The 25,007-nt window shown below is 41.2% G+C and overlaps 1 protein-coding gene across 10 annotated transcripts; it reads right to left on the reverse strand.

The window, feature by feature from the left end:
• Positions 1 to 1,902: 1,902 nt before the first annotated feature.
• On the reverse strand, positions 1,903 to 24,590 carry LOC123156427 (DNA topoisomerase 1). 10 transcript variants are annotated; one of them, XR_006478080.1, is made up of 24 exons: positions 24,344 to 24,590; positions 22,768 to 23,816; positions 21,311 to 21,965; positions 21,119 to 21,205; positions 20,108 to 20,154; positions 19,433 to 19,542; positions 18,271 to 18,371; positions 17,004 to 17,096; positions 15,194 to 15,277; positions 15,020 to 15,103; positions 14,815 to 14,883; positions 14,227 to 14,286; positions 13,624 to 13,695; positions 11,124 to 11,231; positions 10,185 to 10,261; positions 9,892 to 9,975; positions 9,590 to 9,701; positions 9,422 to 9,511; positions 9,284 to 9,349; positions 9,115 to 9,210; positions 8,724 to 8,911; positions 3,426 to 3,608; positions 2,504 to 2,749; positions 1,903 to 2,368 (listed from the first exon to the last, which is right to left on the reverse strand). XR_006478080.1 is itself a non-coding variant. In XM_044574560.1 (21 exons), exons 1-21 carry the CDS (start codon positions 24,434 to 24,436, stop codon positions 8,786 to 8,788), a joined length of 3,363 nt encoding a protein of 1,120 aa, XP_044430495.1. In that variant the 5' UTR covers positions 24,437 to 24,590; the 3' UTR covers positions 8,091 to 8,785. The 10 variants fall into 10 exon arrangements, 1 of the variants encoding a protein (XP_044430495.1); XR_006478076.1 differs by having other exon boundaries at positions 1,903 to 2,393; XR_006478073.1 differs by adding an exon at positions 7,906 to 7,975 and having other exon boundaries at positions 1,903 to 2,749.
• Between the last annotated feature and the right edge of the window lie 417 nt (positions 24,591 to 25,007).

Below are 25,007 nucleotides of genomic sequence, written 5' to 3' on the forward strand. Positions count from 1 at the left end.
GCTGGGGCTTGTGTATGGCCATATTCCTCGATGCCTCCCAAACATATACATGAAATGTACTCTATTACTACACCGTGGCTGCCCAATCTCACATCCTTTAGCAAGACAATCTACATGAACTTGCAAAGATGATTGATTGGTATGGTATACATGGATATGCATCTCTTCACTAACAAAGTCCAGGTAAGGTTAATTTCCATCGGCTGTTGAACCACCAGCTCTCCTTTGTCATCTTTAAATAAGGGCATAGTCTTTAAGTGAATCTGGTCGAATCCAAGTATCCAACAACCATGGAAATTATGCAGCAATGTGAAAAAATGGTGCAATGATTTATGAGCTATCATGTCACCAATTGGCATCAAATGCGGCGAGCACTCAATAGTCCTTTCTCCTTTGCCCAAGAATATGCTACTCCCTCCGTACTAGTGCAGGCACATTACGAAAATCAAATACTCCCAAAACACTTACACGCGATGCATTAACTCCCCATCTCGTTCTCTATTTCTTAGCACAAAAAAAAATGAATAACCCAATAGAGGACATGGGATGTGTATGCCTTCACTGACTTACTACCTAGCATAGCATGCAGTGGTCAGTTCTCTGCATGCAATGGTATTAATTAGTGAATAAATATCAAGTTCTCTCATTTTTTCCTTAGACTTGGTCGCAGTACACAACCTAAGATGCATAAATGCACAGGTACGGAGGGAGTAGTGCCATTGCAAGTCACGTAGTATGAACCAACAATCAGTGACCTCTAAGCCAAGCCACCAAAACTCTCTTTAAATTTTACATTATTTGTCATAGCAGGATACCTTTGCAAAGAAACATAAGGGTGGCCACTTGAATCGACCCCAGAATATTATGATTAACACTAGCAGCTTAAGAATACTACAAAATGGATGTGGCGAAGAAAACTATGGGTGTATATTATCTGGTAAGTTGTCCGTCATCTGTATTTTCTATGCACCTGCCGACGGTGACCCACATAAAAATAAAGCACGGAGAAATGTTGCTCGTCTGCGTGTATATACTCTCTTTTATACGAGGGGTTACGACGACATTTGGCAATTCACACCTGGACAGGTAACATACAAGGTATCCACAGCCTATGCCACTTTGACCATTGCCCCAGAAATCATACCAGCAATCAAATGGCTATGAAAAACCTATTGCCAACTTAAGCACAAGATTTTCTTTTGGTTATTGCTCAATGACAGGATTAACACCAGGGCCCTTTGCAGAGAAAAGGTTTCTTTTTGCAGGATTACACTTGTGTCATGTGCAACCTGCAAGCCCTGGAGACAAGGGATCACCTTTTCTTTCATTGTCAATTTGCACAATTATGCTGGAGCTACATTTGCACCAACTGGTAGCCAGCACATACAGGCATTCAGGAGGAAATTAGCAACCTAAAGCAACTGCTGAGTGTACCATATGCGAGAGATCATCATCCTAACCTGCTGGGCAATCTGGACAACTAGGAATGATCACATATTCCAACACATTCAGCCAAGCATATACAGATGCAGAAAGAAGCTAAAAGAAGAACTCAAATAGATCATCTACAGAGTCAAGAGGAAGGAATACAGTGGATTTGAGGCTTGGATCAAATCCTTTAGATAACTTGCTATGCTGTTGTTGTATTTGTTGTTTACTGTCTCTTCTTTCTTTCCTTAGTTTTGTTTGTATCTTTGATGTATAGTTTTTTTTTTCTTCAGACCTTATTCTTTGTACTATATTTTTTAAAAAATCAATAAAAATACGCAGCAGAGCCCTGCTGTTTCCCTCAAAAAAGAAATCCAGCAGGAAATTCAACTCAAAAGACATGAGCGCCTGTACACATGTTTTATATGCTTATTAGTTGATCAGCTGTCCTTTCATGCATGGAGGCCCATAATGTCAAAAAGCATTACCGGAATAATCGGCAGCAGCTAGGTGCATATAACTACTTGAATAAATACTGACTGCTCATTCTTTTTGCCTATGTTGAACAAAATTGAGAACAGACTGCTTAGCTGCTCAACTATGTTATCTACTGGAGATAAGCTTACCTTGCTCAAGTTTGTCTTTACAAGCATGCCAACCTTTTTCATGTGTACTCTCATGATCCCAAAGACTATACTTAAACAAATCAACTCCTACCTGATGAATTGCTTCTGGAGGAAATATGGATCACATGACAGAGGCTTGGTATTGATTTCTTGGGAGAAAGTGTGTCTGCCTAAATCCCATGGTGGTCTGGGTGTGCTAGATCTTCAGGTTCATAATCAAGCCATGCTCATGAAATTTCTAAAGAAGTTCTTCAATAGAGAAGACATACCATGGGTGAATATTATTTGGGAAGCATATTATCAGGACAGTCTACCTGGAGATAGATTGATTGGTTCATTCTGGTGGAAATCAATATTGAAACTGTTACCTACATTAAAAGAGCATACAAAGTGCAAAGCTGGAAGAGGAGACACCATTATGCTCTGGTCAGATAAGTGGATGAACATACCTCTGAGCACTCTGTTCCCTGAGCTTCACTCTTTTGCTATCAATACAGACATCACTCTATCACAGGCTCAGCAGCATGAAGACTTAAGTATTATTTTCCATAGACCTCTGTCACTCCAGGCTTTCAACCAGTTCAATGAACTTCAAGACATAATTTCAACCAGGGAGTCCACATCAGGCAGAGACTCTTGGATCATGGCTGGCACCACTCAGAAATTCTCCTCTATGAGCATGTACAAGGCTATTTCTGGCCCAAGTAAAGCACATGAGATCTTTTAGTTGGTCTGGAAAAAGCATGTAGGCTCAGGCACAAGAATTACTTTTGGTTATTGCTACATGACAGACAGAGCACAAGGAATATGATTAAACGCAGAAACATGCACTTAGAGGATTATAATTGTGCCCTCTGTGTTGAGCCTACTGAGGAAACAAGCATCCATCTTTTCTGGGACTGTCAATTTGTTGGTTTCTGCTGGAACAGAATTGCACCTGATAAGCATAGAGGTACATCCACCTATGATGAAATCATTTTCACACTCAGTGAAATTCCAAAGGAAATTGCGATGGAAGTGGTGATTATGGGCTATTGGAGCACCTGGATGGCCAGGAATGACAAAATCTTCAGAAAGGCTCCGATGAATTATGGATCATGGAAGCATTATCTCAAAGAAGGACCGGAAACTACTAGACTTCGAGCAAAGCAAAAGAAAGCCGATTTGATTACCAGTTGGATAGAACAGAATCTCTAAATACTACCATGTTTCCAAAAAATGGTGTTGGTTGATTCTTTGTAATCTGGCTGCTTATAGCCTTTTGTAATTGTACCTTATTTGATTTATTAATATAGAAAATACCGTAGAACGATTGTTCTACGGTCTCGGCTCCAAAAAAAAAAAGAATTTTGTGACGAGCTTGGCACTGACCTTTGTTATTTAGAGCTTGTGCAAGTTTCCACATTGCATCTATGACAACTGATCACTTCATGCCATTCAACGGGCTCTACATTTTTGTTAGTTTTCCCCCTTTGGTCGATCAAACTTTCTGACATTTTTATTCATCAGATACTTCAGAGCACGCTCAAGTGTAAACTTCTTTGGGTCTTGAGTCTGCCATCAGTCATTTCAAGGCATTGTTAGACTTGCAATGAGAAAGTCCAAAATGATAACTGTATAACTGTAACTGCATATGATTTTATTATAAAAAATGTAACAGTTGACATTTCATATTGTTTCTGGTCTTAAAAAGTATAATGATAAGAATACAAGAACAACAACTACTACTACTAAGCATACTGCGCCCAACTAATATAGTTTTCTGTCCCCAACAATTTAATCGGGTTAGTCTCAAGAGTACCCTTGGGGGCTTTGAGGATTATTTGTCAATGTTATTGTTTACTGAGCATTTCATGCAGCTAGTCAACTCTTAGCAAAAAAAAATTATCTTTAACTTTATCCCACATAAGTTTCACAAGGACTTAAGTTCCATAAGGTATGCTTGTACTAATAGCATGCAGAGACTGAACCGTACTTGTACTCCCTCTGTTCCTAAATATTTGTCTTTCTAGAGATTTCAACAAGTGACTACATACGGAGCAAAATGAGCGAATCTACACTCTAAAATATGTCTACATATATCTATATGTTGTGTCCATTTAAAATGCCTAGAAAGACAAGTATTTTGGAACGGAGGGAGTACTACACAGTGTCCACACCGTAGCCAAATCCTGGTGATGTACTAGATACACGTACCAGTATCAATCAGCTAGCCATGCAATCAATTGGATACCCAGCTATCCGGTCGGCCGACTGGTACAGTAGCACTGGCAGCCTCAAAGATCGGCAATGCAACAGGCACCGGCAGACACAAATCTGACGTCCCGCGTGTGCTAGCCCGGCGGACAACACAATTGGGGGTCGACGACGATGGATGCTCCCCCCTGACCATGTGCACAACTGTGACGATTCCACAAGTCGCAGCTCCCGGCGTCACAGCACCGTGCTCACTCGTCGTGGTAAACTAGTAATATCACACAAGATTGACCTGCTTTAATACCATGTTGTTAGACTTGTTGATTTTGGGTGTTACTGTATTTTGGAGGGGATTGAGACATGAACAAAGACATTTGGGGAAATTTCTAGATGGTCTGATTCCCTCTCTGTTGCTACTCATCTTTTGTGCGCATCTTACATTTTTAGTTCCTATAGAACTACATCTAATCACATCAGTACACACACAAACAGAAATGCATGTTTGGGATTGTCTAAACCACGAATGATTCGCGTGCCATCCACATGACTGGATCGAGTTGCAGCTGGCACCAAGCATGCAAGAGGACAGAACCGGTGAGCAACATGGACAGGCCAAGCATTTCCTCGTGTATCTGGGGTATTGTGTGTCGCCGTATTCCTCGATGCCTCCCAAACATAGACATGAACTGTGCTCTACTACCACACCTTGGCTGCCCAAATCTCACATCCATTAGCAAGACAATCTACATGAACTTGCATAAACTATTTAGCATGGTCTGCATGGATATGTATCTCTTCAATGCCAAAGTCCAGGAAAGGTCAATTTCTCTCGGTTGTTGAACCACCAGCTCTCCTTCGTCGATAATAAATAAGGAAATCGTCGCATCTCTCCTCTATCGACTTTAAATAAGGGAATAGCCTTTAACTGTATCTAGTCCGATCCAACAACCAAGAAAAGGATGCAGCAATGTGAAAAGATACCGGCGGCTGATTCACGTACTATCATGTCACCATTTGGCATCAACTGTGGCGAGCAGTCAGCAAAGCGGTTCTTCTACACCCAGCTAGATGCACCCCCGCTACATCTCAGCAAGAAAACATAGCAATACAATATTTTAAAATCTGAAACTTTATGAGAATATTTATAAACAAATTCCTCTATAGTTTACGGGCAACTAGCTACGATCGCACTGAGGCCATGGAACACCCTTGTTTCTCTAACATGTGGGTCCCAATGCATTTAATGCTCTAAACCGATAGTACGTAGTAAGAGAGAGAGAGAGAGCAAAGGGACAAATTAACACTGCATGATTCCCATCCGAGAGGTGTTCGGATGGGAATCATGCAGTGTTAATTTGTCCCTTTGCTCTCTCTCTTGCCGTGAGGTGTTCGGATGGGAATCATGCAGTGTTAATTTGTCCCTTTGCTCTCTCTCTTGCCGTGAGGTGTTCGGATGGGAATCATGCAGTGTTAATTTGTCCCTTTGCTCTCTCTCTCTTGCTACATACAATCGGTTTAGAGCATCTTCAATGGTGACCCCCAAATTTGCTCCCACATCTGTCCGTGGACACTAACGCGAAAGTTGTCCATCGAACACTACCCGTATACAATTGAAACAAGATTTGAACCAACTGGAAAAAATTCGGAGACCGACTGGATTTCATATAAACTGGACGAAATTCATTACATTTTAGACATATTTTAACTAAAATCCGACTCTAAACCTAATTTAAATGATCGTCGGCGTTCGTCTAGGCGTGAGCACCGTGAAATGAAGCTCCAGCTCCGCCTTCGCAGTCTTTAGCTCCTCCTCGGTAGTCTCCAGCTCTACCTCCGCAGCCTGAGCGGCTAATCAAACGACAATGTTGAGCCCACAAAGCTGGCGAGGGAGGCACTCTCGGCCGGCACGCCATTTCAATGTTGAAGCGCGTGAGAGGTCGCGTTGCTCTGAGCCGACATAAATGTGGCACTGGTGCTCTGGGGCGGCGCTGACCTTCTCGGGCGGGAAAGTGCACGGGGGCCAGAGGGGTTTTTGGTGGGCCAGGATAGTCAGGACCGAACGTGGCAGTGGCCTGGACGCCCGCAAAGCAGGAAAAGGCACGTCCGGGCTGACCTGTGGACCAGTACAGGCTCGCGTTGGATTGCAAAATACGTCCAAACGATGATTGCAGGCAGTTTGAGGGTTGGTGTTGGAGATACCCTTATCATTTGTTTTTACGAAATACTGCTTGTTTAGGCCCCTAAGAGCTTCAGAAAATACATCCCTCTAAATATTTTATAAATATTTTACAATTGATTTTTTGAGAAAATATTTTAGAATGCTAGTTTACTACTCTCTCCTTTACTACTCAATTAATGCACTTGTTTTTCTCACAATATTATGTTTATCAATGCATTTGATTGCAATGCATGCATGTGTGACCAATAAATAACCAAGAACTTTTACATGCATTATTGAGTTTTTCCTTAATCCTCGCATGCAGAGATTTAATGCACCTTGATATATGAGCGCATGATGAGGAGCCATATAAATAGGACTTATAAATGGAAACATGAAAATTTTAAGATAAGTCTTATAAACTAGAAAGGAAGTATAGCAAATCCCTTCCAAGCTTACACCGGACTAATGACCCGTTTGCTCTTCTGACATTGGCGTGTTGTCAACTGTACCTGATGTCAATTGTCAGAGTCTAACTAGGAGCCATTTGAACCAGTGACGCAGCTTCATGGGGGCCATTGCCCCCCCCCCCCCCCCCCCCCCCCCCCAATTAGGATTGAATATCCAAGATTTCTCAAGGGTCATGCATAACTTATCTTCTTTGCCCCCTCAACTATGACTAGTCCCCTCAACAATCTTCATCAAGCTCCGCCACTGATTTGAACTGTTTGTTTCGACCGATGAAATTGGTTTCTGCGTTACTCTAGCCTCGAAGTGTCAGCCGGTCCTGCCCGGTGCTTCGCCTGCAGTCACGACTAGGACACGAATAAGCCAGTCTTCCAGTGGAAATCAATGATGAATGGCCTAAGTCCACCTAAAACCGCATGCGAAGAATTCAGCTATAGTGGGGCACGGTAGAGCGCACCGTTTCATCTAGTGTTATAGATGTTTGTAGAGTTTAATGGTCAAATGACATCGAAGGAACTATGTACAAAGAAAATAAAATTACTCAAAATGTATGGGCACTGCTTGAGCAGAATCTAAAACTTTGTTATTTTTTGTATGTGCAATTAGGGGTCGACGGCGATGGATGCTCTCCTCGTGGCCCTAACTGAGACGACTCCACCACTCGCTGCTGACTTGATGATATTGGTGTTAGGATTTGAGAGAGACATGAAGAACATTTGGGAGCATTCCTACGGTCTGTTGCCCGCCTCCTCTCTCACCGTGCGTTTTAGTCCCTATAGAACTATATTTCATCGCACCACACCACAAGAGGGCAGAAGCAGCGAGCAACATGAACAGGCCAAGCATTGCCTTGTGTACGATGAGCGGTTAGTGTTTCCCGTAATCCTCGATGCCTCCCAAACATAAGACATGAAATGTTCTCTACTGCCACACCATGGCTGCTCAACCTCACAAGTCACAACCATGAAAAAGACAATGTACATGAACTTGTAAAGATGATTGATTGGTATGGTATAGATGAATATGCACCTCTTCAATGACAAAGTCCAGGTAAGGTTGATTTCTATCGGCTGTTGAACCACCAGCTCTCCTTTGTCATCTTTAAATAAAGGCAGTCTTTAAGTGAATCTGGTCCAATACAAGTATCCAACCATGCAAATGATGCACCAATGTGAAAAAATAGCGTACTGATTTATGAGCTATCATGTCACTAATTGGCATCAAATGCGGCAAGCACTCAATAGTCCTTTCTCCTTTGCCCAAGAATATGCTAGTACAATTACAAGTCAGGTACTAGTATAAACCAACAATCAGTGACCTCTAAACCAAGCCACTAAAACTTTAAATTTTACATTATTTGCTGCGGCAGGATACATTTGCAAAGAAACAAAAGGGTGGCCACTTGAATCAACCACAGGATTTTATGATGACATTAGCAGCTTAAGAATGCTACAAAATGTTAGTGGCAAAAAAAAACTATGGGTGTATATAATCTGGTAAGTTGCCCGTCATCTGTGTTTTCTATACAGCTGCTGACGCTGACCCATAAAAGAATGAAGCGCAGAGAGATGTTGCTCATCTGCGTGTATATCATCTCTCTTTTATGAGGGATTATGGAGAAATACAGCAAAAAAATACAACTCAAAAGACATGAGCGCATGCGCACATGTTTTATATGCTTATGAGTTGACCAGCTGTCCCTTCACGCAGGGAGGCCCATCATCATCAAAAAGCATTGCCGGGAATTATCGGCAGCAGCTAGGCACACATAACCAGTTGAATAAGTACTGACTGCTCATTCTTACCACTGATCCACTCTGAATTTTGTGCACGAGCTTGAAACTGACCTTTGTTATTCGGAGCCTGTGCAAGTTTCAACATTGCATCTGCATCTGTGACAGCCGATCACTTAATGCCATTCAATGGGTTCTGCATTTTTGTTAGTTTTTCCCTTTGGTCGACCAAACTTTTTGACATTTTTACCCGTCAGATACTTCAGTGCACGCTCAAGTGTAACCTTCTTTGGGTCGTGAGTCTGCCATCAGTCATTTTCAAGGCATTGTTAGACTTGCAATGAGAAAGTCCAAACTGAGAACTGTATAAATGTAACTGCATATGATTTTTATTATAAAAATTTGTAACCAGTTGACAACAATGCCACCAACATGGGAATCCCATTTCATATTGTTTCTGGCATAAATGATAAAAACCTTGTAATAATACAACAACAACACGTACCTTTGGCACTGGAGCAAGGCTTCTCCTGTGCCGGACGCTAAATCCAGCTTTAGAATGTGTCATAAGTACAGGATGCTCATCATCAGGATGTTTCCCCTGTTAACAACAATATTGTCATGATTCAACTGAACAACACGTATAGAATGTTAAAATCTATAGAAAAGCATACCAGAACTTTTGGATACTGCAATAGCTCAATTGCATCTTCGATGGTGATAGAGTTAATATCTTTGACCTGAAAAGTAGTTTAAAAGATATTTGCGGTAAGTTTATGGAAGGACAATTTTCAAAGTACCGTAATAATTACCTCGGAAATAGGAGCCCTTTTCTGGGACGCTCCTTTCCTATCCTCTCCAACCTGGATGTAGTAACCATAAGGACCTTGTTTTAAGAAGACCTGTAGAACGAGCAAAAATGTTATACACTTGGTTCCTGAGAAATAAATAAAGCCAGATACCATACAGACTGAAAAAACCTTTTCGTTTGTATCAGGCTTGACACCAAGTAACCGAGGTTCAAAAGACTTCGGAGTTTCCTCGGAGGTTTCATTTTCGTCATCTTCATCTGATAATGTGCGGGCGATGTACCTATCATAGTTAGTTTAGTCATTAGGTATGATTGCATTATCCTCATACAAAAGATATGACGAAACTCTATTATAATCAAGAAACTGCAGTGGGAACTACAACTTGTAACAAGAGAAAACAAGAATTGCAGCAGGTATTGAGCTCCAACTTCAAGGCATTTAATTCATTAGTAGGGATAAAAAGATCATACTTGCATTTTGGATGTCGGTCACAGCCTATAAAATAGCCTTCGCCGTACCTACTAACTTTAAATCTCAGGGTCCCTTCAGAACAACTGCAGATATTCAGCAAGCATGTTAAGTACTTGTATTAAGGAAGAAACATGGTTAATACATTGCATAATAGGGTAACATCCTATTTCCCTTGCCAAATGAACATGTACGAATTGTGCAAACATTTATGTTTGGGAAATGGCCAGCATTAATATTTGAACTTCCTAAACAGCATAAAATACATTCAAGGTACGATGATGGTATGCATTACCTAGGGCAAACCCTACTATCGGTGTCAAGGTCAGGAAAGAGGATAGGAAGGAATTTCTCTTCAAGCATTCTCTCTACCTGCAACGAGGTTGGTAATTCAAATCCAGATTCAAATTTCAATACTTAGAAGTAACTGTAAGATAATATGGTAACATATTACTCCGTATTTGCTAAACACTAACAATGATCTCTATCAAAAGGATTAGACATGCTAAAATGGGTGGGATGATGTCAGGTGGGATTCAGCAACCTACTGGGGGTTCAGCAATCCCAGCTAGGACCAGTATGCCATTTACCTGGGGTGGTCAGTGAGCTGACTACATCTTACTTTGTACATCTATAAGCCTGTTACCATAATATTATAATGAGCACTGGAAAAATGGCAATTACGTAATATAAATGAATTTTTGTTTGGACAAGAATACTCTATAACTGTGATTTACTTGGGTGATAGAAACAAAAGTGCTGTTCTGATCCGAGCTCAGGTGTTCAGTAAAATAAAATAAAAATGATTTTGTTTTGGAGCATCGTTTTTTTTCCCCACGTTTTCCACAAATGCCATCTGGCAATGAAACTTGTAACCAATCAAAACATTTCTCAAAGTTCGGTACAAAAAAAATCAGTTTTTATTTATTTTACAACTCAGGATCAGAACAGCCACGTCCGTGATAGAAAGCATTTCATCCGATAATGAAAACTATCCATCCAAAACAAGATGCACCCGTAGGCATAGAGAATGATCTCAGCCCAAAACTTATCATTTTTATATATCCCTGGAAGAAACGCAAAAATTGCTACATTCAGGAAATGTAACGAAAGGAGAGAGTGGTTACGAGATAGAAAAAACACTGAGCAATAGCACCGTGCAAGTAGTTATTCTAGGTGAAAAAACTTCTAGTGCCAGGGTACAGATTTTCCCAGAAACCACAAATAAAATTACCTTTCTAACATCCCATTGACTAGCATCTGTGCAGTATTTGGTGAATCGTTCCCAGTAATCTGTCAGGAGGCCCTTCCATTCAGTTGAACCAGCAGAGACATTGTCTAGCTGTTTATGTGCAGAAAAAGAAACAGTAATAGGATTATTACAACAACTGAATTCTCACATGCTTAGTTACTTACTGTTAACAACAGAAAGAAAAAACTTTACATTCCCACATCTCCTATTCGGCAAATCATCCCCATACTCATCTTTAAGGAAAAGGGCAATCCAGTTAAGAATCATAGCCTTAAGGTAGAATTCCATCTTGACTCTGTACCCTGGGTTCCATTATGAATTTATGATTATAATCCTCTTTAAGGAAAAAGGCTATCCGGTTAGGCTCCGTTTGGGAAACCATAAAACTTGCAAACCTGTAAATCACATGCCCCAGTATTTTACTGAGCACCACCAAAAACTAGTGTATACATTTGTATTCCTTTGCCCTTGTAAATGTCGTTTGGATACAAGGTATTTAGTTCGCTTGTAAATGGGAATCCCCAGTTAAACACAGAACCAAGGGCCCGTTCGGAAGCTCTCCTGCTCCACGCTTCTCCAGAAGTGGGCGGGGAGCTGGCCCGAACGCCGCAGCTCCACGAAGCCCGCTCCGCGGAGCAATTCCCCCTGCAGTGCAATTCCAGGAGCTACGCCAGCCCAGCTTCACAAAAACCAGGAGCGGAAGTTGCTCGTTATTACATTCCAATGCCCTTCCGAAGTGCCACAGTAGCGAACCGTTTTGCAACCCACGAGACCGACGCCCGCGCCTCTCCTTCTCCCAACCCTAGCCGCCGCTGCTCTGCTGCCGGCCGCCGCCGCGCCACCGCTAGTCTTCCACTGCCCTCCTGCATATCCGCCGCATCCCGCAGGAATCCGTCCATCGCCGCTCACAGTCGCCCCCCGGCATCCCCGCGCAATCATCTCCAGCATCTGCCGCCGTCACTCTCTCCGCTGGTCGCCGCCGGCAGCCATACGAGCTGGTCCGTCCCGCCTCCCGCAAGATGCGTACCAGAGAAGCCCTTCCCGGGTCTGTCCTAGCTTCGCCGCCGCCTCCCTCTATTGCCCCGCTGCCTTCCGTCATCCCCGACGTGCCTGCCTGCTCGCAGACCCTAGGAGGAGCTGGCCCAACGTCCCGAGCGGTCTCAGCTCCACGCGAAAAGCTGGAAGCGGGCGCACGGAGGCGGAGATGCGGATTTGAAGAAGCTGGACAACTTCCGAACGGGGCCTAAGTGAGCTCAGACATGAATACAGCAAACAGGGAGACAAATAGAAGTTTCAGGATTCAACAAACACTGAACACACCAAAATTTAACCTAAACAACTCTGAATGTACACATGTACAAGAACTTTAGTATCTGAATCCAAGAATATTCAAGACACAGAGCAACAAATTTGGCAACCTAAATCCTAGTATCAAAAGCGATCAATATGCTCGACTGAGTGACACATCTGACAATTATAACACCCCGCAGATCTTACTGGCGGAGGTCAAGCATTGAGGAGCTGGGGAGGGAGTTGTCCGTGAGAGCCGCGGATAGAGAAGACATGGTCAGATCAAGCGACGTAGAGAAGGCTCTGTGCCGTCGGTGAAGGAGACACGGACGGCGACAGTGGAAGGGTGGAGGAGCAGCTCAGTGCCGCCGGTGAGGGTTGGGAGAGGGGTGGCGCTCGAGCAGTGAGGAGAGTACGTGGCCATCGACAGCCGGAGAAACAACGAAGGAGGGGAGCTTGTGGCGGACGGCGTCTACCTCAATACCTCATTGCCTGTGGTGATCAGCAGCTGCATCTCACTCTGCCCTCAATACCTCATTGCCTGTGGTGATCAGCAGCTGCATCTCACTCTGCCCCCGATATTTGTCATATTTATATCCAGACATACCTCTACCTACCAAATTATTACTTTCCTGATGTATCGAGGACATATGGCGGACCAGGGCTCGACTAAAACAGGGGATCCAAACAAATTTTGAAAGGCCCAGACTAATTTATTCACGGGCCTGTAATTTAAGCCTTTATTAGGATCAAAATTGGGCTTCCAGACGGGGCTTTATAAATCATAGCCCTAGGGTAGAATTCCATCATGACTCTGTAGCCTTGCCATAACAAGTTTTCTTATATGGATTCAGAATCACAATTCCAAAATTATTCATTCTGCAGCCATATTGCTGGCTGAACCTGAGGTAACAGCAGGCCAAAACCACTCAATTTTGCATATTTTGAACCAGTTACACGTTTCTAAATAATATTGTTGATAGTATTATTTAAAGCAACAAAAGAACTATGAGCATAGTGTAACCTTTCTTTCAAAGTATGTGGATCTCACTTTCTACTGAAATCAACCTGCAGATTTCCTGGAATTTCATATTTGCCTAAGCCGCTAGATAAGCTGGTTTCTGAAACCATGGTAAAGAACAAGCACATACAAAATGTACAGATAAGCTATAGGTTGGAAAGTGTTTAGTACCTCCGTCTCCATGTTAGCAGTAAAGCTGTAATCGGCAATCTCAGAGAAAAGATGTGAAAGAAATGCTGAGACCTGAAAAAACATATGGTTGAGCATATTTAAAATTAAAAGGCACAAGAAAGCTGAAATATCAGGCACAAGAAAACTGAAATAGTGCAACCTCAGCTAGGTGAACTGAAAGAATACCCTAAAACACAGTATAAAACAATATGCAACAAAATTAAACAGCAGAAAAATGAAATAACAGGTGAAGTGTACTTGAGCATTTGCAAAACCATGAAATGTATAACGTTGTAATGAGCAAATGGTTTGCAGAGCAATATGTGTACGTTTTAGTGAGTTAATCCATCTTTGTCATCTTAGAGACATAAAAAGGAGTAATAAAGGTACAATGACAAGATGAGTAGATGACGCGTTGGTAAAATGCATACAAATGCACTGGAAGTGGAGATAGTATGATATAAAAACAATGCACTTAACTGTCAGACATTATTTCTATGCAAATCAACATAATGGTTTCAGATGGCAATCAGAACAGAGGTTGTTTTGACCAAACAGGATCTTTGTAGAAGGGTGAAGATGGCATCAGGAACAAGAACATACCATTCGACCACGAAACTCAGGGTGCAGAACTCGACTTTTTATTGTCACGTATTTCCGGTCCTGGATGGCACAAGTATGGCAAAAACTCTTATCCATTCGCACAAGTAGTTGATAATGAATTAAGAAAGTACCGCCGATGATAATGAATGAAACTACAAATTGGCATATGGTGAATCCATAGGCCTTCTCAACTACTGGTCTTGGCCATGTGTTATTGTTATCAAAACATAATACCTATATATCTAGCCTGGATAAAACTGAAAACTAATCATTTGTGCATACTAGTAACCGCCGAGGGGACCTGTTAGTCTGTGCCAGAACTCAAAAGAGTACACCAGTTCTAGAAAATCGAACCCGTGTTGCAGACCACTAAAAAAGTCGCTTTCCCAGCAACCTAAAAGTCAACTGTGACATGCATGAGGACATATGCAGCAGTTGAGGGGCAACTACATGAGCCAACTAACCCAAACATGTCATTCAGAGACTCGACTCAGAAATCATCAGATATACTAGAAAGAGCTAAATGGACATTCTAGAAAGGGAATGTGATGTATTTTGGGCATAACAATAAGTAGCACGTTACGCTACCTGCAACACCCTCATTATAGAGGCGTACGTAGACGGCCTTCCAATTCCAAGTTCCTCCATCTTTTTTATCTGGAGATTACAAGGCATGCGGTGAAAATCTTAGGTTACAGAACAAACCAATACTAAGGAAACCTTCTTATTTCAGGCATGTACAATTATAAGAGCAACAACAAGTGAAAAATCCAAACCGTAGGTTATTACTGACCAATGCACCCTCAGAATAACGGGATGGAGGTTTAGTAAAGTGCTGCCCGAGATTCACGTTAACGGGAGACGCCAAATCTTTCATCTGAGAAAAAGGATATATGCTATGACTTAGTTCAATGATGGCCAGCAATATGTGGTCACATAAAAAAAAGTGTAATCAGCAGCTGCTAACCTTTAATTTGGACAAGGCCTCAAAATTATCCTGATGTGCAGCTTCTCCTTCAGGGCTTTCACTGGACCCACTTGCTTCAGTGTCCTACAAGCAACACATTCTCATTAATGGGTTCAGTAAGCTCATAAAACTGAACACCGGGCACACAGACATTTTATAAAATACAAACTTTAATTAAAACATTCACATTCTCATTCTATCCATGTGAAAGCTTAAACATCAACTCCTTAAAGGAAAACTAGATGCTGATGAATTAGCAGAAATTCACGCATTTAAGCAAAAGTAGGAAATAAGACGTCCTATGGAGAAAACTAGATAAGAAACTCTACAGGGAGATTACATGATTACGCACAACGGCACAACACAAAACACTACAACGAAAATTCAATATAAATAAGCTATTCGGTAGATTTACTGGTGAAAAACAGGGCATATTTTATTCACATACATAATATAAGAATACGGAATGCAAAAAAGATCAAAATTGCATCAGTGGAAGATAAACAATCAAGCAAGTTCAGTTAAAAAATCAATAACAGACTAGCAAGTTAATGATCATACTTAGCAATGTATAATATTTGTGCGTATACTTCACAGATTCACACCATAAATGAGTCAAAACTTCCCCACAAAAAATGTGTCAGGACATGTTAAATTTGTAGAAGATGCCAAACTAACCAGGAAGAACCTGCTGAAAATGGTCGGTTTTCATAACAGGCCAAAGCCCATTTTTTTCAAAAACAAGACAGTTGAGAGTTGAGACCATTAAGCACACCCTCCTGATATGCATCTTATGAAGAACACATGTATTAGTATTATCATTGTTGCATACAATGATCCTTAGGTTTTACAAAAAAATAAGATGGTCCGTTTACGCCACCGAAAATTTCCAAGAAAACCGGAAGCGTCCAACTGGGAAATTTATAGCCAGTCTCTGAAAATCAAACCCTGATGCCACATAAGAGTTTATAGAAAAGGAGGAACATAGGGACTATAATTCATGTGCTCCACAAGTATTGCCAAAAGTAAGATTTCTATGAATGGGAAACATACAGAGGAATAATCAGAAAGAACTATGGGATGGACTAATCATATATCAATTCTTAGTTTGGCCCCTGTATTCTGAATTATATCCACATCTAACAGAGAATACATTTGTCATCTATGTTTATACCCAAAAGAATAAAGCAGTGGATCGGAAAGATTGTATTTGAGCCATCACCCCTAATGCACAAATAAATATATATGCGGTGTTATGAAGTAGGGTTTGTGGAGGGAAAAGAGGGACACGCGTCGTATTTGGGACAAGGCTAAAGGTAGAAACTCCCTAATTCTTGCTTAATTCAACTCAATGGATTGCCTCCTGTTTCGAACAGGGTGGGAGGCCCTGACAACTTCAAGTAATAGAGAGAAAGGAATCTGTTCATATCTTAAACAATTCGCTTAAGGCCTATGAAATTAACTGAAAGGAACTTTATCACGTCTACATCTTGCAGCAGGCGCTGAGCACCTTCTTTGATGTTGGTGTGGACCAGCTCACGTCGTAACAGATACAAACCAAATTAAGGTTACGGAGATGATAAAGACCAACCCAATTATGCAATCATCCTCATCCCTTGAAACATGAAATGTTGTCATGAGTGAGATGAATACAGCATATTTTCTACTAAATCTACTCATAGGCTGGCCAAAGTAGCATAAAGGAAAGTGGAGAAGGCTACATTAGAAGACAATCAACATATTTTCTTACCTGGGCAAACATAAGTGACAGAAGATCAAGAAGCCTAGATGGATTAAAATTATAACCTACCTCATAGACGGCTTGGTACCCCTTGAAGTCAAGCCTTGATGCAGATGAATGAAAAATCATGTCGCCTTCAGGATTACTAATGTCAACTTGAATCTACAATGCAATTATTAACGCGCACACAGAATAAGAAACTAAGCATAGAATTTTATAGGGCATATAAAATAATGAAAATCTAAAACAAAAATGTAAGAATTTAGCATGTCTTTAAGTTGCATATCAAAGAAAATGGATGTCATTTTCATTAACTGATACAGCATCAAAATGTATATATTTAGCACAACAATCAGAAATCTGTTCGAAGAGCCACAATAAATTGGATGAAATTTCTCCCCCTTAAGTTATAACAAATTTTAATAGGTAGATGCCTCATCATGATGTTCTTGTACTCAAATACTCAATCATATCATATACAACTAATCTCAAAAGATGACCACCACATTTATTCTTGCACTTCGCATAGATTCCTGTAGAATGCAGATATCCCTTTTTAAAGCGCTGGGCCGGACTTGCCCCTTACTCTCAAAAAGAGCTGGAGGTTTTATTGACATCCCTTTTAATGGTTAAAATAGTTGCATTCTCTCCGGTTTTTACCATTATATAAAAAGGGGGGGAAGGTTCACGGGTAAAGCATTTCACTTCATATGGCCATCAGACAGCTTTCTATACTGACTTGGTTCTGTTCATAAGATGGCTTGGTGAAAGTCGTGAAAGGTGAAACAGATGGCTTAGCTGGTAATGAAAAAACAGACTGACACAACAAAGAAATATCGATACATTTAGGCACAATGCTCTGTCATAAACACAGCTGCCTCATTTATCGACAGAAAGGAGCTGAACATAGGTTAGCTTGATTAGACGTCAACTTACAAATCCCTCTTAATTCTATACCTGTCAATCTGTCATGATTTCCATAGACGGATGAGAGGAGTTTCCTAAACCTAGGTCAACTGAACCAACGATATAGCATACAAATATGAGCAGCAAGCTACCAATGCACTGCAAACTTGTTGAATTCATATTTCTCTCAAATTGGAAGCATATGTTATTCGTAGTTTTTAATGAGGAAAGAGTAGGGGGCTGATCGCCAAATTATTTGCAATCTTGAATCTCAAAAACATGTGTACAGTGAGATTCTTTGGTCTAGCTGAGCCAAGGTTCAGAAAAACATTACTGGAGACAATATGGCTTTGTAAAAATGCACATAGTGGCCAGCCATCCCAAAGAATGGAGTAATAAACAACAGATAAAAATGAAGACAGTAACCAACCAGCTCAGTCCTTGAAGCTTCCATTTGGCAAGCCATTGTTCTTCTCCATATTAGAGTGTACAGTTTCAAAGAATCCTCATCAAGTATTCCAATCAAAGATGCTGAAAGAGATACAATGATAGTCATAGAACTAAAAATCGAAAACAATAAACCAAAGCTATAATGCTCAAATATATATATGCAAGTAAGAACAGGAGATGCTACAGAAGATTTGGCAAAACAAAGAAACATTAGCAATTTTTAATTCTGAAAATGGAAAATGCACGCTTCAGGTACTCTTTCAGCCGTACAGCGCATGCAGACTTCAAGCATAACCATCATTCATTATGAATGGGTCAATTATAAAGCATGTACAACAGATGGCAAAACCCTGCTGATTACAAATCAAGAGGTGATATAAAGAAGGTTGTGGTAGATGTGGAACAGCGAGTACATGAGAACTTACATGAACTAGTAAACAACACCAAGCATGCCATTCAAACACACAACATATATCACCTCTTGATTCGTAATGAACTACTCCCTTCATTCCAAAATAAGTGTCGTGGTTTTAGTTCAAATTTGAACTAAAACAACAACACTTATTTTGGAACGGAGGGAGTAGTAAACAACACCCACCATAGGGAAGAGAGAAGGGTGGGTCGAAGGAGCTAAGGTTTGGCCTGTCGGTGTCATCAATATGGAGTGGAGGGAGGGTGCAAGTGTCTAGCCCGATGGTCCCTAAAATCCTACGATTATCTTGCCATTGATTGTCTATTCTCAATAGTTCTTTTGGATGTATTCCTGACCCAACAGCAGCTCTCCGTCACCCAACGCCATTGTACTTCAAGTCTCCTTGTCCCAATTCTCTCCATCAGAACAAATGAGAAATGTTAAAAGTACTAAACAGGCAGAGAAAGGACAATAAGTAAAGGAAACACCTTTAGTTGATACTCAATAAAAACTTTAGCAACCAAAGATTGCAATAGGCTTGAACTGTCAAATAGAGTATATAGATGAAATCTGCAACTCACGAACCACTAGCACATACCAAGATGTTTTTCGGAACCACCCCCCCCCCCCCCCCCGGTGCACACCACCACCAAAAAACACACTGAAAATGATTTACGGTAGTGCAGCATCGATAATTGAGTGAACACAGAAGTACAGGAGGGTTTATTACATGGCAACCTCCTTATGCTGGTGGGCCTTATGGCTTCATGGGCCTCTTGAGCATTTTTCACCTTATTCAAGTACTTCCTAATATCCTCTGGTGCATATTGCTCTCCATACCTAGAACAAATACTTGTTAGCAAGAATGGAAACCCCAGGTGACATACTGATAAACAGGAAGGTAACATGTTGAACTCCCAAGATACTGATCTCTCAAACTACTACCTCCGTTCACTATTATAAGATAATTTAACTTTTTTCTAAATCAGATGTATGTAGACACGTTCTAGTGTGTTTGTTCACTCGTTTCAGTTTGTATGTGGTCCATATTGAAATATCCAAAACATAGTGAACGGAGGGAGTAGCTTCTAAAAAACAAGATTAGACAAGAAAAGAAATAAACTCATAAAAATGATACCAGAAAGCTCTCCAGCCATTCCATCAAAAATGCAAAACAATTGAAAGGTTATAAATATTTAGTAATATAGTATCAAATATTATGTCTCACAATATCAATCCCATATATCCTGACAACGAGAAAGAAATGTTGAAATTGGTCACTCAAGCACAAATCAGATTATTGGGCACAACGTAACTGATCAACTAAACATGAAACAAGATAGATTAGCAACCCAGAACAAACTTAGTTAAACAAGCTTCACAAAAAATTCCAATAGAGTATTACCTTTCTTTCACTAACGAACGAATATCTTCTGCGGCTCCATCAGAAATCTTCAATGGGACGGACAGAATAAACAAATAAGGTAACAGTTTCAGGCTATTAAAACAAGTACAGCATAACAATCAACTATCACTGATAACTGACAAGAAATTCTCAAATCGAAGGATAGAAAGTAGTATCTTTCATGCACATATCACAACTAAGATTTTGTAGCCAAATCGAGTATTTGAGTTAATAATGTTCATATATAAACCATTATGTGTTTCATGTAATTGAAGTTGGTATAAAAGTTAACTCACTTGGGCGGGAGTGGATGCACAATCTCACCACCTAAGTTCAAATCATCACTGCTTGAAGAACTCATGCATATATTTCTTCATTAAAATGCACATGAGTTCCTCCTTGTTCGTTTGGGATATTATTACTATTGTAGCTACCCAGGGTACTAGAAATATACATGAATGGAACTAAATAATGAGAAAAGCAAGTCAAGAAATAATAGAGCAGACAGTTTATTTGGAATAGCAGTAAGGACCTATAGAACTCCAATTTCCTGATCAGATGTTTGAGCTGATAACTGAGTTTTTTCTTCTACTAAGCAAAAGCATCCATATTTTGGCCATAGCATCAAGCTGGCATCTCTACTTGAAAAACTTATCGGCTTCCAATCCAAGGATGAGTATTGTCACTGTGTCAGCATCAGATTCAAGCAAGAAACAAAGATCATCCCACTCTATAATCTCCCTCCTTTAACCAAGTGTCACTCCCCTTAAAGACAGCCATGTGGAATCTTTATCTACAGTCACTTGTATATAGAGTGACCAATCTGATGGTTTTTTGTGTGAATGCGCCAATTTAAACCAACAACCACAGATCACAGAAAAGAGACCGGGAGATTGTTTTACCCTACCAACATGATACATTTATAAACAGAAAGACTACTTTGGCAATCAACTTGAGACACTTACAAACAAATACTACTTTGGCAATCAACTAAAGTAGGATGGTACGTACATGAAACCCATCTGTTCTGAGGTACGTTATTAACCCCGTTGTTTGTTCTGACGAAAGACTGATCCCTTCATAAAGCTTCTGGGCTACCTGCATTCAGACAGTGAACCACATGAGTCAAAAGATCACTACATGTAAATGACAGTATTATAATAGTAAAGCTATGCACCTAAGTTCTTATTAAGTAGAAACAACCTTCATGGTACGCCCTGCACCAAAATGTAGTTTGTTTGCTGCATCCTGCTGAAGGCTGGATGTTATATACGGCATTGGAGGATTCTTGCAAATTTTGCTTCTCTTAACACCTCTTACTTCGAATTGGCAAGAATAAATCCTCTTTTCTATTGCTCGTGCTTCTTCTTGAGAGCTTATAGAAAGCTGATCCAACTTTTTTGAATTGAGAAGCTTTATCCGGGATGTAAGACATAGGCCTTTTGAAGAATCCGAACACTGGGTTTCGAATTCAGTATCAACAGTCCAATATTCCTGCGGGGTAAACCGTTCTATTTCAGTCTCCCGATCACATACAAGAGCCAAAGCTGCAGATTGGACTCGTCCAGCTGACTGACAACCAGGCAACTTCCTCCATAAAAGTGGTGATATGCCAAACCCAATCAAATAATCAAGGGAACGACGTGCAAGGTAAGCATTAACTAAGTCCATATCAATATATCTTGGAGACATTAAAGCGTTTTTAATAGCATCCTCTGTAATTTCATGGAAGACAACTCTTGCAACAGTAACATGGGAACCCAACACACCCGGCTGCTGTTCAAGCATTTCCTTTATGTGCCAAGCAATTGCTTCACCTTCACGGTCAGGGTCAGAAGCGAGAATCAAATTTTCTGCTCTGGAGATAAGAAATAAGCAATAATAACAGAAGACAATCAGCAACAACTTCATAAAGCAGGGGAACTCAACATAGAAGCTTGCACAAGACAAGTTTAGCAAATTTATGTAATATATACAGTTAGCCCTAGTTTTAAGTAAGAATTAACTCAGACACATGTATGACACTTACTATAAGCTGAAGGCAGATCTAGAGAAAGAAAAGGTTTAACTAATTAGCGTATACTTAGATGTGGCAATGAAGAATATAGGCATAAATACTTGAACACAAAACTATCTGCAGGAACAGCTTAACAATAAAAAATCTGCATATGAGACGAATCAACCATCACCAACGCCATATTGTTGTTATAGTTTCTGTCCATGTGTCCTCGAAAGGCTCAAGTTTAGATAGAGCATAATAAATCTAGGAGATTTAAGACATGATACTGTTTATCACTCTGTGCACACTTCACGGACAATCTAAATTATGATCAAAGGTGAATGGCTCATGCATCCAAAAGATATTAGTACTCACAACATTACATTACGTCCAAGAAAGGTTAAAACTACATGTTGTAAAACAGAAACCAAGACGACTGTCATGTGTTCACTCAGTTAAGCCTTGCAGAAAGTGACAAGGATATGGACATATGGTATTGCATGGAATACAAGTTTTTAGAGACAAACATATGACCCATAGAACGTAGAAGTAATTAATTATGTTAATGTGTCATACTTTCCGAGCAACTAATGCATATCAAACATATATGTCAAGAACGAAATTTGAACAAAGTTAGCAACAACCAGCCTATAGAACATACCCTTTCAATGCAACTTTAATGCTTTTAAGGTGTGTCCAGGCAGCAGTAGGCACCTCCCATACCATGCTGAAGTCGTCATCAGGGCGGACAGATTTTGACCTTCCAGCTAGATCTCTCACATGACCATAGCTAGGTAATACTTCATACATGTCCCCAAGGTATTTTTGAATAACTTTTGCTTTTATAGCTGATTCAACAACAACTACTGATTTAGCTACCGGGGGGTAAAGAGGTACAAGTGGCCTCCTCTCGCTACCAGAACTATCAACAGTGGTCTCCATGCAATTCTTTGTTTCAGCGGCTGCAATAGCAGCTGACTCCTTTGCTTTCACAGGTTTCTTCGATCTGGTTACTGTTTTTTTCTCTTTGGAACTACCAACCCCTTTCTTTGGTTTAGATGCGTCGACCTTCTTTTCTTCTTGCTTCGCACTAGCTTTCTCAGTTGTCTTTGCTGCTGTTTTACTAGTTTTAGCAGAAGTGCTCTTTTTCTTGGTAGAAACTTTCTTTTCTTTCACATCTGCACTAACTTCTTTTTTGCTGCCTCTAGAATTCTTCTTCTTTGCAATGTCCTTTTTAGTATCTGTACCACTCTCGCTGCACTTGCTAGTAGATGTGGAAGCCTCATCAGCGATGGTGCTACATGCAGCTAGTGTGCTTTTGCGTCTCTCAGATTTATGGACGTAACTATGGGCAGCACTCCCATCTTCCCTATTTATATTTGGATGGCTAAATGAGCTCTTATTTCTAATGAGAAGCCTTAACTTTTTACCATATGCAGTCGAGAAGAGCCGTGAATTAACACTACTGGTAGCCTTTAAAGCAACTCCACAGATAGCTGCAGCCCTGGAACTTACAGAACTGTGGTACCCCGAGAGCCCAGTAGTCAAAAAGGCACTGCTTCTGAGCTGTAGGGCGAGCTGAGAGCTATTTCTTAGAGACATTTTCCTCGTTGCACTATTCCGTACTGCGACTCCACACATTTGACAAGGACGGAGAGGCGAATAAGGCATGAAGGAGCATGAGTATCTCTGGGAAGTCCCAAAGTGAAGCTGCAAAGGTAACACATACACAATACTTAGAGAGCATGCATAAAAATCCGTGTTTGATCATGCTTATTGGACAGAATCATGACAAAAAATACTGTAAAAGAAAAGCATGGTGCAAGGGGAAAAGCATTGTCGGTCTATCAGTGCCATATTAATCTTAGTCGTGTTAACAAAAATGAATGATGCTACAGAAGAAGCAGTGGTCTAACTAGAGCAGTATATATAAAACTAAAGCATTGTGTGTTTCGATACAGTGATTCAACACATGGTGTGTCGGTAAAGCATGTCTTTTTCTGGCAACATGAATGCCGGTGTGCTGACATAACATTACATGGTCAAATGAACTATGGACAATGGACAACCACCACTGGCATTGTACCACTACTGTGTCAACAAGGCAAATTGCTCCCATCGAAACTGGTCACACAGGCAAAACGTCGAACACCCATCGCTCACCCGCGAACGCCCCATCAGACGGGGAAGCGTGCTGGTAGTAACGAGCAGGAGGCGAATGGAAATGAATTAATTACCATGGCCGGCGCCGGCGGCAGCGGCTTGGTGGCGAGGGTGACGGCGCGGTGCGCGTAGCCGTGCGGGAGGAGGCGGCGAAGCTGGAGCGCCATTGAGAGGGGCGGGGGCAGGGGCGGAGCTCAGGCGAGGAGGAGCATGGGCGGCTGGCTGAGGGGATCTAGCTAGGGTTTTAGGTGGGAGTGGATAGGGGGGGAGGGGGGGAAGAGGCGGCGGCGGCTTCCAGTCCCAATGGCCGCGGACGCCTCTGCCCTTCAATCAGGAGCGGTTCTCCCTCGGGCCCTCCCACAGCGCGAGCCACGCCACCATTCTTTCTCTTCGGCTCTGGCGCCTCGTGGCTGTCCCTGGGCCTCTCTTGCTCTTGGGCCCGCGGGGCAGCCGCCAGCGGGTGTTAATGCCTGTGTGTGTGGTACGGGCGATAGAGAACGTGCGTGCTCTCCAAGGCCCAATTTTTCCGCAGCACATCCTCTCCCCGACGGAACAACTAGCTAACAAGCTTGTCTAAAAGAACTAGCTACCAAGCGCTTCTTCATGAGCCTTCTAAGACTTATACAATGGAATGTGCTTAGAGAGATGCTTAGTAAAACAAACCGAAATTTTCTTAAACATCGGTGCTTATTTCTACAGGACAAATGCTTAATTAAGTGTCTACCTTCTATAAATAAG

This window comes from Triticum aestivum, chromosome 7B (genome assembly GCF_018294505.1).
Source record: "Triticum aestivum cultivar Chinese Spring chromosome 7B, IWGSC CS RefSeq v2.1, whole genome shotgun sequence".
NCBI classification, from domain to species: Eukaryota; Viridiplantae; Streptophyta; class Magnoliopsida; order Poales; family Poaceae; genus Triticum; species Triticum aestivum.